General features: G+C 33.6%; 1 protein-coding gene across 4 annotated transcripts in view; it reads right to left on the minus strand.

Moving 5' to 3' along the window:
• LOC106132440 (dachshund homolog 2) overlaps positions 1–14,412 on the minus strand; it is a 144,998-nt gene that overhangs the window by 27,413 nt on the left and 103,173 nt on the right. For all 4 annotated transcript variants that reach the window (XM_060947907.1, XM_060947906.1, XM_060947905.1 and 1 more), the window contains one exon: positions 7,920–8,003. In XM_060947907.1, the coding sequence (XP_060803890.1) occupies positions 7,920–8,003 (84 nt within the window). The remainder of the gene's footprint in view (positions 1–7,919; positions 8,004–14,412) is intronic.

The following is a 14,412-nucleotide window of genomic DNA, read 5'->3' on the forward strand; positions in this document are numbered from 1 at the left end:
ACTTCACTTGCAAAAAATCGTAATAAAATCGAAACCGGTGTAACTTCAACTCCACCACAACGATGTGGTTCCGTACAGGTTAAAATACAATTAACATAAAGTATATTGTATTCTGGCAACATTTTATTTAGTAAAGCTGAGCTTTGAGAAGGAATGAGAAGAAATAAAGTTATAAAATTTGCATAACAGACACAATTTAAATAAATAATTGAAACTGCGTTGACCTTCTTAATATATCAAGCAAAGAGTAGCACAGTTGAAAATCAATTTGTTTATTCAAACATACATAAAATTACTACTTAATTTAAGAAATTTTATAATAAGTAAAACAGTAAACCTAGTCCTAAAGCTGGTTACCTACAATGCTAAGAAAAAATTGACACTCAATGATAATTATAGCCAAAAAATCTTTCAGAAAACCATTCGTAATTTCATTACGGTACCCCAAAAGTATCATTCGGTACCTAATTGAATTCCGTACACGTCGTGTATCTGTGTCGGCGTTCAGCGAGCTCGCACGTCCTGTGGTCAGGATTTGGCGTGTACAGGAAATATTTTTTGATCTTTCCCACTGACCTGAAGGAATCGCCGGTATTTTTATGAGAACTCCTTCATCATTGCATTCCTTCGTCAACGGAACGGTAGTGGTGTATAGGTTAGTAAAGTGTTTAATTATATAAATACTTTTTCCAATTTCTGGTTTACAATAACGGTGAGATAAAAATATAACTTCTTACTTTTAGTATCGGATCAGTTAGTATTCATTCATGAATATTTATAGGTAAGTGATCTATAGCAATCTTTTCTTAAGATATGATATTGTTATATATTATCATTTGATTTGAAAGTTCTCAGGCAACTTTCATCTTGTTATTCGTCTTGGCATTTCAACTAATTAAAACTTTTTGTTCCTAAACAAAATACATTCTCATGATGAAAATGAAATACATCCAAGCCAGTTAACTACATGGTTTTTCCTGCTATATGCACCATTTCAATTAAAAGTAATGTTTTCCAATTACAGAGTGCGTCTATGATCTATCGCTGGTAAGTAGATAGGTAAATGCGTTATAGCAAAGGGGAGTACGCTTCGAGTGGTGACGTATGATACGATTGTCCGGATGTTACTCGATTCCATTTGAATTTGACCACTCGACTGTCCGATTTGTGATAATGTTTGCGTATGGGGACCGTCACTATCTTTGAAAACATATAGAAAACATATAGACGTAGGTAATATTATGTTCAGATGATTGCATGTTATTCAAATATTTTGGATATATACGAGTATATTATTGCAAGTATTTTAGTCTTTCCATTATGTTTTAGAGAAATTTAATATATTCGTCTACTTATTATTTTTTAAAGTTTTTGAGGATAACGTAACAATTAACCTTTACTTGATCGTTGTCGTTTTGTGCTTCTTTAACATACATACATATGGTCACGTCTATATCCCTTGTGGGGTAGACAGAGCCAACAGTCTTGAAAAGAATGATAGGCCACGCTTAGCTATTTGGCTTAATGATAGAATTGAGATTCAAATAGTGGCAGGTTGCTAGCCCATCGCCTAAAAAAGAGTCCCAAGTATTTGAGTCTATCCCTTAGTCGCCTTCTACGACATCCATGAGAAAGAGATGGAGTGGTCCTATTCTTTTTTGTACTGGTGCCGGGAACCACACGGCACCAGTGCTTCTTTTAGTAATCTTTAATTACAAAGATGCATTTATTACCAAATTGGTATTTTCATTTTATTTACTAACGAATTTAGAAATGAAGAATTTTATAAGGAGGTAGATAGAAATCCTTCAATAAATTCAATTAAGAAAAGCATTAAGGTTCTTGCTTGTGTACTCTGTAGGTCCTCCGAAATTTTAATACCACCGATTTTGAAAACTGGTGTGGTATATATCTTAATTCGAGAACTTAATATGGAGTTAACTTAGTTTCTTCCAGTAGCGAACGTATGGATTTTCGAAGTCTGTGAAAGACTAGCTAGACTATAAGAGAAAATAAAGGAAAAGTAAGTACCTAGTTAACTTGTAGATTAATTAAAAATAGTAACTTGTAGATTAACTAAATCGAAAAATAATAAATACATATATTCACGTCTATATCTCTTGCGGGGTAGACATTGCCAACAATCCTGAAAATACTGAAAGGCCACACAAATATAATATCGAAAGCTTCCGATTTCTATGGTGGAATCGTCTGAACAATTGAACTTTGCAATAACCCTTTTCTCTTTTTTGTGCATGTCTTTTCTCAGCTCTTTAAATATTTTGTAGTCAAGTGTAACATTAAATAATACACTTATATTTATTGTGATAAAAATAAAATAAAAAATTACTGTGGCAGAAGTCACAACGTCTCATAAATCATTATATTATCCCAGGAATAAGAAGCTATTACAGAAATTGCCATTTCTAATAGGTTAAGCAAAAAGTCGATGACAAAACTGGTTAAGTATATTCTGCAAAGTGTCCATGTCATCAATGTAATATCGTTTGCTTATAAAAATGAGAAAATAACACAAAAGTCTAACAAATGGTCACGACCTCAGACTTCTTATGTTAGTGCTTAATTAATATTGAAGAGTAATTTTCTGTTCAATAAAAAGGCAGGCCTGTGCAATTAATTACTTGTCGACACTGTCAACGGTAATTGTAAAAGAGAAAAGTATTCATTAATAAACTTTGTCATTTAATTAGGTTTATTTTTATTATAAAGTAATGATAAAGTAAATACATACATACATACATATGGTCACGTCTATATCCCTTGCGGGGTAGACAGAGCCAACAGTCTTGAAAAGACTGAATGGCCACGTTCAGCTATTTGGCTTAATGATAGAACCAAGATCATAAAGTAAATGACTGAATAAAAAGGCAATAAGTACTTAGAATCACTACGGCAGATGATATATTATTACATTTTCTTGATGAATTCGCTAGATGCCAGTGTGTGGTTGCGCAGACTAAGTAAGAGAACTGCTGAGTTCATTAGACTTATTTTACGCTTGAAAACGTATTAATAAACAAAAATATTAAATATAGACATATCTCGCTATACATAACTACACACATCACATTCCATATACAAAGGTACATGAAAACAGGCATCGATAACCCTCCATTCCGAACATAATGTTCGCATAATTGGCGTAACATTCCCATTGCGAACCCTTTCAAGACGTCTTGATGTTGCCGGGTACATGTTATTTAATTACGCAATCTTGAACAATGAGAATTATACGGACTCCTTTGCCAACGAATGTACGCGGGACGCGAGCGCCATATCAGATATTATCAGAAGGGTTAAATTTAATTTATTTAACTTCCATTCACAAAATGTTTATTATATCGTCAAATTTTCCTTTCTTTCATCATGTGTGATTCGTTGCAATTATGGTAAGCAATGTACGTGACCATATATTTATAAATGAGCAAGTGATAGATTGCCGTCTGCGTTAAACCATTTTCTACTTTTGTTCCATCAATGATAGCCAGAAGAAATTGACTTAGTTAGACAAGGTCGAGTTTACGTTTATAACAATATCATTTCTATAACCTTTTAAAGATATCAATTATTTATTAGGTATGACACATCCATGTTACAATAGTTTTACAATCACAGATAATGTAGGAAGTGCAACTTCTGATTGGGGGCAAGGAACGGCCTCGTCTTGGTTCACCCTTGCTTCTCTCGTAACACCGAGTAATGAAGGTGGCGCCCCCAAACGACCCCTAGCGGAACTAGTGCTGGTCTTGACTCAATTATAAATGAATAAATCAAAATGATAGAGTGTTACGCAACTTTCCCGGGACAAATGTAATATTGGTAACTGCTGTTATTGTTCCTCTGTAATGTTTTGTTATTATACAATTTACAAAACTTTCACATTTTTTATTCGAAAATAGTTGGATTTGTTTAAATTTTATTACTTAAGTATATATACCTAAGTTTAAAAAAAATGTAATTGAGTTGATATACTGAATCACACCATAGACAAGCATTGAAATTAACCATTCTAAACATTTAAACACATTATGTAGAAAGTCACTATTTGAATCTCAATTTCATCATTAACAGCAGCTGTACGTGGCCTTTTATTATTTTCAAGACTGTTAGCTCTGTCTATCCCACAAAAGATATTGACGAGACTATAGGAGATTTCAGTCTTCAAATTATCCTGTAGCTTATTTATTTATTTACATACATATGGTCACGTCTATATCTTAGCTTGAATTAAGATCCAAATAGTGACAGGTTGCTAGCCCATCGCCTAAAAAAAAAGAATCCCAAGTTTGTAAGCCTATCCCTTAGTCGCCTTTTACGACATCCATGGGAAAGACATGGAGTGATCCTATTCTTTTTTGTATTGGTGCCGGGAACCACACGGCACTTATTTATTTCATATTGTTAAATACCATAACAGGTAAAACGAAACAAAGCTGATCTCAATTATAAAATGACTACAATGGTCTATTTGAGCAGTCTGTATGCTAGTGGACAACATTAATGAAACAGTTTATATAGCGGCTGTTCGCCAGATGATGCGATATCAACTATTCAATACAATATTATGAATGCCTGTACCGGGCTGTTGATTAGACTGAGCCATTCCAATTTTCATGGAGGCCCATTTCATGCAATAGCGTGATTACAGATATCTAACTCACGTTTAAATTTATTTATTCTATGTAAAGAACACATTTTTTTTATCCTGCTGCTGGATAAGCAGAGCTTAAAGAATTTTGTTCATAAATCTAATTTTTTAGTGTGCTTTGATAAGTACTCGAACGGGTATTCTACTTTTAAAATGTATGATTAACTTTACTTTTCTTGTATGCATCTGCTGCTTAATATTAAGAGTTTAACTTAGATTACGACGTGTTAATATAATTTTTATTTTCTTTCGAAGTTAAACTTTGTGGGGTGTTTATAAATGTGTTTATTTGTAAGTGAGCTTATCAATTTCAATACATAAAGAAGGCTATCTGTAATGTATTTAATTTGGGTCTGATCGCTTCTGATTGATTGCTATGGCCTAGCCGGCCAATCGATAAGTTTTCCACTTTGTGTAACTTTTATGATGTGCAGTTAAGTAGAGTTTAAATTGATCGTGCATGTTTAAAATGTAATGATTACTAGTAAATCATTTATAAAATAATGATAGAGTGAAAAAAATATACACACAAAAAATATAATTGAATTGAATATTATTTTAATATCTTTATTTATAGGTAAAGGATAAAGATACGAATATTATTTGTATGTATGGATAACCAATTAATATATACATATAATTGCTCCAGGCTTCAAATATCTTAGTTATTCATTCTGCTTCGTCTAAACTCCGATGGGTGTATTTTAATGATTTGTTTTTATTTTTAATATTCTCCCTCCGTTATTTTGTAATGCAAGGCCCATACTTCGGAGGTCGCTGCGGGCTAGCCTGAATTTTAATGGCCGCCAATGAAGTCGGGATCAGGAGGTATAATGATTGAGTGGACAGGTGTCGTACTACTTTTGATATAAACTATTATTAAACTGGTAAAATAGCCTATAAGAAATAAAAGACAAGCAAATGTAGTCGAATTACGAATATTTTGATAAAAACTTCTATTGAAAATTATGTAACATATTTTCTTATTTTTTTATAGCAGTATCCTATAGAATTTATGCTATTTATATAATACTTCGCTGAAATAATTAAGTACTTAAATCATCGCAAATGGTTTACTTTTTATCTGAAGTAACAAAAAGAATTGAAGTACATTTTTCTAAATAAAAAATGACATTGAAATATTTTAATTTGAAACCTATGTCACTAAATATTAATTCAAATAGAAGAACAGAAATAAATTAAACCGAATTAAATAAATTAGTCGAAACTGTAAAATTTGTCTCCGAATATTCAGAAACGATAGTATCCTGTAACTAAAGTAGTATTTCACGAGCTGAACGCATCCAACGTTATCTGATGATTGGTTTTTGGCAATTAACAGTATTGCTCACACGTCCCAATCTGGTTCATTCACCGTGTGAAATATGTATGGAGCCCCGGCTCTCTTTGTTTGGCTCTATCGCCATCTAGTGGACGAATGGACAACCATACCTTTATGATGAATGCAAGAGATATGATATTGACGCACGTGCTGAATTGGTTCCGTATGCAATACACGGTTTGAGGCTATCGGTTTTGATTTGATTTTAGTTTAAGAAAGTTTGAAAACAGTTTTTGACAGTTCATTTAACAAATGCTGGGCAGACTGATGACGTCAATCTTCACCATATGAAAAAAGATAAAAAAGTAAGAATTGCAATAGCCTGTTCAGTGACTCTTATATTGCGTCAGAACAGTTTATAATAAGTCCAAAACCTACATTATTTTTAAAGCCCTAAAGCGGAAGAATTTGTGCCAATGTTAAGCTGTCAGAAACCTTTTAACTGCATCGATGACCAAATAGACTAGAAAACCCATTAACTATCGTTACCTAGATACACAGACTAGTATCAAAATATAATTCATTTAAGCTGGCTAGCTCAAATATGTACTTAAATTTAATGTTCACTTTAATGTTTTCTGTTGGCAAGTATTTATAGTAACACATATTTTAGCGGCAATTATTTTCGTCATACACCGCGACAAGCTTACTGCGACCTGTCGTCCCTTTATTAACATTTAAATTAATATTACATTTACACAAGAGAAATGTCTACCTCGATAAAATATCTACGCTTTTGTGACATTTGTATTGTGACGCGCGCAATAAAATATTCGTATCTCTAAGTCTCAAGTTATAGAGTACGTTTTGGCATATCGACAAATTTTCCAATAGAATTAAACCCTTTGTCTCAAGGCGTTAGTTCACCGTTGCGATGTCGCTTGACATTTGTAAAAAGGTTACTCCATTCTGTCAGTTTTCTTTTGACTTGCTGACACAATGTTGTATTACTAAAGAAAGGGTAGCATTGTACCTACTCGGCGGAAATTAACCTTTACAATCGTAAGGGCGGCCTCCTCTGTTTGTACACAACACAACTGATTGCCATAACATTGTATTACTTCTAATTTATATTGACAGCTATAAGTGCCGCGTGTCCACTTCGAAAATGTAAATAATTCCCTATTTAGATAGGTATTAAAGCAAAATGTATGCATGCAGCAAAGAAACACTCGAAGCCTTCAACGGAGCGAAGCAAAATTGTCTTAATAAATAGCGTAATTATGGTGATTACGGAGACGTCAAAAGCAACCCATAAAACTATCAATGAACCTATAAATTGAAGAAAACGTTGGAACACGCGAGCCGCGGGCTTGGGAAAGTGCAGAAACAAACAGATTAGGAGTAAGAACCGAGGTGAGCTTATAACGTGTGAACGTACGCATAAAAATGGTATTAATTGAACACCCACAGCGTATTGTGCCAAAGACAATTATAGAGGAGGCGGCGATGAGTCGGTGGCACGAGAGTCAGCAACATCGTGGTGTAGTGGGTAACATGAGAATATAATAGTTTTAATGTAGCAAATAAATAACAGAAGACAATGCTCTGGTAACGAGATCTCCGTTAATTGTGGCGAATACGGAGCGGGCCAGTGATCGGAGATTTATGGAGCCATTCAAATTACACCCTATTTGTTCTTTTCAAAGCGCTGCGCTGTGAGTGTTGTTTGTGTTTATAGGAAATAATGTGCAATTTTAGGTGTACACGGTTTGAGAATATGATTGCTCTTGTTTGTGGATATTTATAGACTGGTACTCTGCCCTCACACACACCACACCCACACATATGTATTAATGCGAGGATTTTAAAAGAACAGACAGCTTTAGAGAATTATTAATAATTGCTAGGTAAAGTTAATTCAGGTTTTGTCTTTTCGGCCACTGAAATACAGAGGCAGGCACTCACCTCTCATTTTTTGTTCGTCCAGTAGTTGTCTTTCCAAATTGTCTTTTACCTCTCTTTCTCTCAAAACGTCCATCTTCAATTCGGCTGAAACAAATAAAAAATCAAATAAATAATTGATTACTAAACAAAATTTATATTTCAAGTCTTAATCAGTGCGATAAATATCAATAATCATTCCAATAAAAGAAAATGTTGCCATAAACAACGTTTTAAGTTAAATGAATGGTTCAGTTTGCACAAAAGGTATTGTATAAATTTAACAGTAAGTTGAAGGCAGTACAAGGCCGTTAGCAAGGGGCCGATTAGGAACATAAACACGGATTAACTCATTCGGAATCCGGGTACTATTGTGAAGGAGTCGAATTGGCAGATTTGCATAACTTTCAATTAGACGTAACCTGACGGAAACGATTGGGGAACTCGCATCCGATTTACTCGTAGTTATTTGAATGCTTTGAATAATTATACGATCATTGATTTTGTTGTTATAATAATCGTCAATTGTGATTATAACAACAACGTGTAACTTGTTTATCATTAAAACAACTATACATATGAATTTGCATAAAATCAAAGAATTTACAAGTTCGAAAAAATCTTTAATCAAAATGCTAAAACTGGATGTAAATCTTTTTGATTTATCTGATAACTAATTAGGAACACATTACCCGCACGAACAAATGAACTATAAATTACGTATTTGTCTGTTTATAGCTCACGCGATTGTAAGTTATGTAACACGTCAATAAGTGACACGAGCAACGTTTAACTATAATCACTCATTTCATTTATGCATTAAGAAAACTTTAAGTATGGGAAAAAGTCTACTTACTGAAAGTGATATACATCTATGTTTTGTTTGTTTAGGGTATGCGATTAATTTTAAAGCAGATATTTGTATTATTATTTATGCTGGTTATATGTTATTTTTATTGCCACAAAAGAAAAACAAAGCAATATCGAAATTTATGCTTTTATCATAGGAATTTCAATCAAGTCGTACCTAATCTCAAAATCAAATGTTCCAATACGATGTATGAAATTACCAAAGGCAGTCAAATTTGAATAGAAAGAGGTCATACCCGTTTAATTTGGACCCTTATTCAATTAGCTGGCTAAATCGCGTCTTTCTAATAGAGGTTGTACGGATCAGGCTGATTAACTCGCATAGTTAGCACCTACGGTTACTGCAACGATGTGCTTAGAGCGAATAGATTAACTTTGACTTGATAGAACACGGAGGTAGAAATGTTGATTAAGGTTGATGCTATACATTACGCACCCTAAACACCCCATTTCATGATTTCAAAATCTCTAACTTTATACAATGGCATTAACATAGCTACTCTTGTATTGCACATTTATACAAAGTCTCATCTGGCAGCTTATTGGAATAGCGCACATGTATATTTTGTTCTTAGCCTTACTTGTAATGTCTAGAATGTGTTTCATTCGAAGCACTCAGTTACCTTATAACTAAAATGTGTGTTTTAATTAAGGTTTCAGAAAAGCATGCCAGAATAGTAGGTTGGGCATACAGTTCATCAGAGAATGGAAGACAGAGAGTAGATAAGACATAATTTTGTCATATCAAGGTAAATAACCTTATTAAAGTAAATAATACAGTTGATTTAAAATCGACTAACTGCAGGTGTGTCGGAATGTCAGCCGTCATTGACAAATGTTACGCTTTCTACAGTCTGCAATTTAACTGTCAACTCAATGGAAGATCTGTTTTCTTTTGATATACAGTTTTAATTGGATTGTTGTTAAACATGCCTTTTAGATTGGTAATTTTGTTACAAAATATATTATTAAAGTTGTTTTATATTCTTATGTTATCAATAGAAAGATTTAGAGCTATCTTTTACCTTTAAGACACTTATGATTAATTAATTATTAAAGTTGAAAACAATATTGACTAACATTATAGTAACATCATAATTATCTTATAAGCCGTTAAACATTTACCGCTAGATCTGGATGGATCTGTATCTGATATCTAGAGATAAGATTAAATATTAATACAACTTCAACAATAAGATCAATAGCAGCAACATAGTTGGTCCCGCAACAATCTTGTTCATCCTAACAAGAATTGTTTCATTTAATAATTCCGCTGGCAATTTAATTATTTCACCAGGTTCAATATGACTTAACAGCCCATTAAATCGAAAGCTGATAGCCAGTCATCCGATACGTTTGCAGATTAAATATAGTGTAACGGACATTTGCAATGGTTGGCAATTTCACTTTATGTTCCAAATATACGATATATTAAAGGGTAAAAATGCAAAAATATGTGCGTTTAAAATTTTTAAACAATACTTTAATATTACGAAACGCTTGATCGAAAAGGATAGCCTAGGCTCTCCTAGGCTATATAGACCTCTGTCTATTAATAGGTTGATCAGAATAGCAAGCGTCGAAGAACTACAAGATTTAAAAACAAAGTAAAAAAGCTACTGCAAGTTTTTCCGTTACACCACAAATAATGCAAAAAATATAATAAATAGTATACGCACAGTCGTATTCAATAAAACACGATTGAGAACAAAGGGTGACCAGTCAACGTTTCAATTTACAAGATCACGACTTAAGATACCGCGCGATCATACCTTTAAATGCCTTTATACCTTATTATATACCAGATACCAGTGTCTCTGAAGACTTTATCTGAAGATTTTGGTGCGTCGATACGACCGCGTACTGAGCTTGCTCTCCTGTATGTAGCCGTAGATTGCTATCATCATGCATTATTTTAACGCTTTAAGAATTTCGCTAATTAGGTGGATATTCATCATAACATATCACTTGTTGTTTATTATCAGTATTTGTTGCAAGATCGAGACGACTTCTTATATCATGATCGGTGCTGTATGAAATAAAAGATTTAGCAGTCTAACTTAATGATAAAAATCTCCAAGGTCATGTTTTCAATAGACATTTCGTAAATAGAATAGAATAGAATAGAACAGAATAGAATAGATTTATTTTCAAAATTGGATACAAGGTATCACTTATTGACGTCACATAACTTAAATCTAATTATAACTACTACCGCTTCCAAAGCGCATGTGTAGAAGAAGCGGCGGAACATACTACACTGCAGCATTTTCACAGGACGTCAATTTACAAATATAGATCTCTTTTTTAAGTGTCCTATACCAATTTCAGCTTTATATTAGGGTTTCGTTGTGAACGAGGAACACTTATAGATTTTTTTCCAGTAGTTTTGTGACGATTAAAATAACTAAAACAGAAGTATTATGATACGAATAAAGTATAGGTAAATCCACTAGCCTGTGCTGTAATTGAATTTATCGCCCTAATTTAATGATAATCATTATCCAACAGCGTTTAGACCGAACAGTCACAATCATAATAACAGGTATATTTTTATTACAAAAAAGTCAATCTCAAAACGCTGGGCGAGATTAATTTCGAATCAATCCGGTATACTGTAATTTAGGGGCTTTTAGTTAAGAGTGGTTTCGCACATAAGACGTAAATTACAAACGCGAGGGACGGCCATTAAGGGCTCGCATAGGCATGCACCGTATCTGAACATCTCTCGATTTGTGAGTAAAGGCGCCTTAACAAAAGATGCTCCTGGTGGTCCCTGCGGACTAAGTAACCACCTTTGTGTATCTTGTAACAACTGATTAAGGATATCGGGTTTTATATGTATCATGGAGAACAGTAGTTTTAGTTATTTTTATAGTGAAAGATAAATGGAACCTTTCCCGTAATATTATCTCGTCCCATCGATATTATTAAATTGTGTTTGAGGTATAAATATGGTATGAATGTTGATAACGAATGAAATCAATGTTATAAAGTTGATAATTAAACCACATTTAAAATTATGTTAAGCTAGGAAAAATATAATGAAAGTTGATTAAACAATAAATTTAATATAAATTATATATACGCATATAAATCATCGAGAACCAGTCACTAAGCAGACAAAATAAAATCGACCGAATACGTTTATCGATAAAAACAAGAGAAAATCAAAACTCTCAAGCGGAACAGTCGATTATTATTAAATCGATCTTTATATCGGATCAATCAAATTCGAAACCTGATCGAGTTGCGTCCGCCGAAAAAATTATTACTTTATAAATAAAATAACAATAAAAACGATGCGTCGGTTCAAGGGAATATATAATTATGGACAATTATTATGATACGAACTCAATGGCTGATAGATGATTGAAAGGATCGAGACCCATTAACAAAAGGATCGATTTTGGTTACGCAATTTAATAACGGAAAGTAATTAGTTGATATTGTAATCGGCTTAAAAACACTTCCATGGAAAATCATATCGGTGCTTTTGTATGTCGTTTTCGTTTTGTATTATCTTTTATTTGAGATCCAAATGTGATTCTCGAGTAGCGAAGGGTAGCGAGGAAAATTATATTTCTCTTCAATTTCGCGCACTCAGTAAAAACAACAATAATATTTAAATTTCGAATGTGACACCCTTGGAGAATTGTCCAATGAGTGAACCGTGCTATTTAAATTTGGGAAGACAATTCCAAGTTATCAGCTTTGGGAATTATGTTGCTTTACTTTATATAATAGAATAATACTTTGAAAATTACGAATTGTGGTAAAAAAAAAACAATTATACTCTCTTAATTGGACAACGTGAAAAGTTGTTAGACAAGACAGATAATTTATACGGCATAAGGTTACAAAGAGCGCAACATTTTAATATCAACGAAACCTAAGTCATAGGGTGAACGAATTAAGACATATTTTCACGGCCCCCATAACAGAGCAGACTAAGTTGAGCTTGCAGTTAAAATAACAATTAAAGTCTTCCCAAAATTTACGACTCAAAACTGGCAAAATAATTTAAACGAGCGTCATGGCGGAAGCGACCGAAATGGGTCTTTCAATAGGGAAACAAAAGTAAGTATTCAGTTCTCCCTCTGAATTGCCTTTAGTCGTTTTAAAATGAACGAATTTGAGGAAGTCTTAAGGTGAAATTTTAATAGTAATAGCATAAGGAAATATTACTAAGGAATATTGTTGATTTAAGCACTTTTAGAGGTTTAACAGGGAGGAGTAATTTGATTTATTAAGGGAATTCCATGTGGATTTAAATGTATTTTTGTATGCATTGTACAGTTTGATTCTACTTAAACTCTAACAGTATATTATGGGTTAAAGATGTTTAATTATATATTCATTTGTACAAAATATAGTAGTATCCCGCAACCCGCGTTTCCAAATGTATTACATTACTCTGTCACTCTTAATTTTTTGTATGCGAGTGAGTATTAACTGCTAATGTTTTATATATTTATCATAAATAAAGTTATTTTAGAAGTGTATGAAGTATCACTTGGTTTTTACATGCAATAAATTATGAGAGACTCCTGAAGGTAAATTCGAAGTAACGATAATGGTTGTCACGGCGCGGAAAACGAATTTTCTTCCCTATGCCTCTTTTTAAATTTACAAACCGGCAGCAATTTTATTTTATTGTTATTAGATTTTTCCGGCTTATGTCACACGGCGACGTCACTGCGGAGGATTATTCCCGCAGTCTCTTCGCTAATAATCATAAGAATTGCTTCCCTTTATTATGTGTGAAATTTAGAACATAAAATATTTGAACTCAAACTGCGAATGTAAATTTCTCTCCTCCTACTAAGAAGATAAAGACCTGTTTTCAGTAGCAGGATACCGAGTTGTTTTCATAAAAACGTACGTCGTCTAGTACTACTTTATTTGGCCGGAGATTTCGTCATACATGTGTAACGCATAATTTTATGAATATATTATAAGGTATTTGCATTTGAAATGTCGGTTGGTAGGTAATTTGACAGAGATCGTAAAGCCCGCTCCGCCATGTTATTACTGGAGAACAAGGCACAATAATGAAGATGTCGTCGCAAAAATGGATTAAAAAGTGTGAGCGTATCGAACGTGAACCGTCGGAATAACTCGTGGTGTTATCGGCGCACGCGCACCCAATCTGCGATCAAAACACACCGGATAAGATTATCCAGTAGCCCGGTATTATTTTAATGAGACTACACGACTCCGCGAGATTCGCCGCGATACCAGAAAGCTTAGGTAACGAACTGAATAAAAGTATTCGGGTCAAGAGAGATATCAACCGGCCGAACGAGATGACGGCTGGCTGGGATGAGAATATTTTACGGAGGGGATTTTTAAATTAGCCACAGAACACGATAAACTCTTGTACATCTACATACCAGCTGACGGCAGATCGCCCGATACCATTATGTCTTTGGTAAGGTACCGATTAAAATATCCACATTTATAAGCGACCAGCATCTGTTGGTATTTAAATAAAATATAAACGCGAGTCCGCAAATGTTTTGTTTGCGGGCAAATTTTTCTCCCCTCGCCGGATATATTGGTATTAAAAATGTAAGGGAGATTTATGCGAATGGCTCTAAGCTTTCATTAGTGTTTCTTGCGCGGTGTTCTGCGGTCGCCGCTC

The sequence above is a fragment of the Amyelois transitella genome, chromosome 14, assembly GCF_032362555.1.
Source record: "Amyelois transitella isolate CPQ chromosome 14, ilAmyTran1.1, whole genome shotgun sequence".
Taxonomy (NCBI): domain Eukaryota; kingdom Metazoa; phylum Arthropoda; class Insecta; order Lepidoptera; family Pyralidae; genus Amyelois; species Amyelois transitella.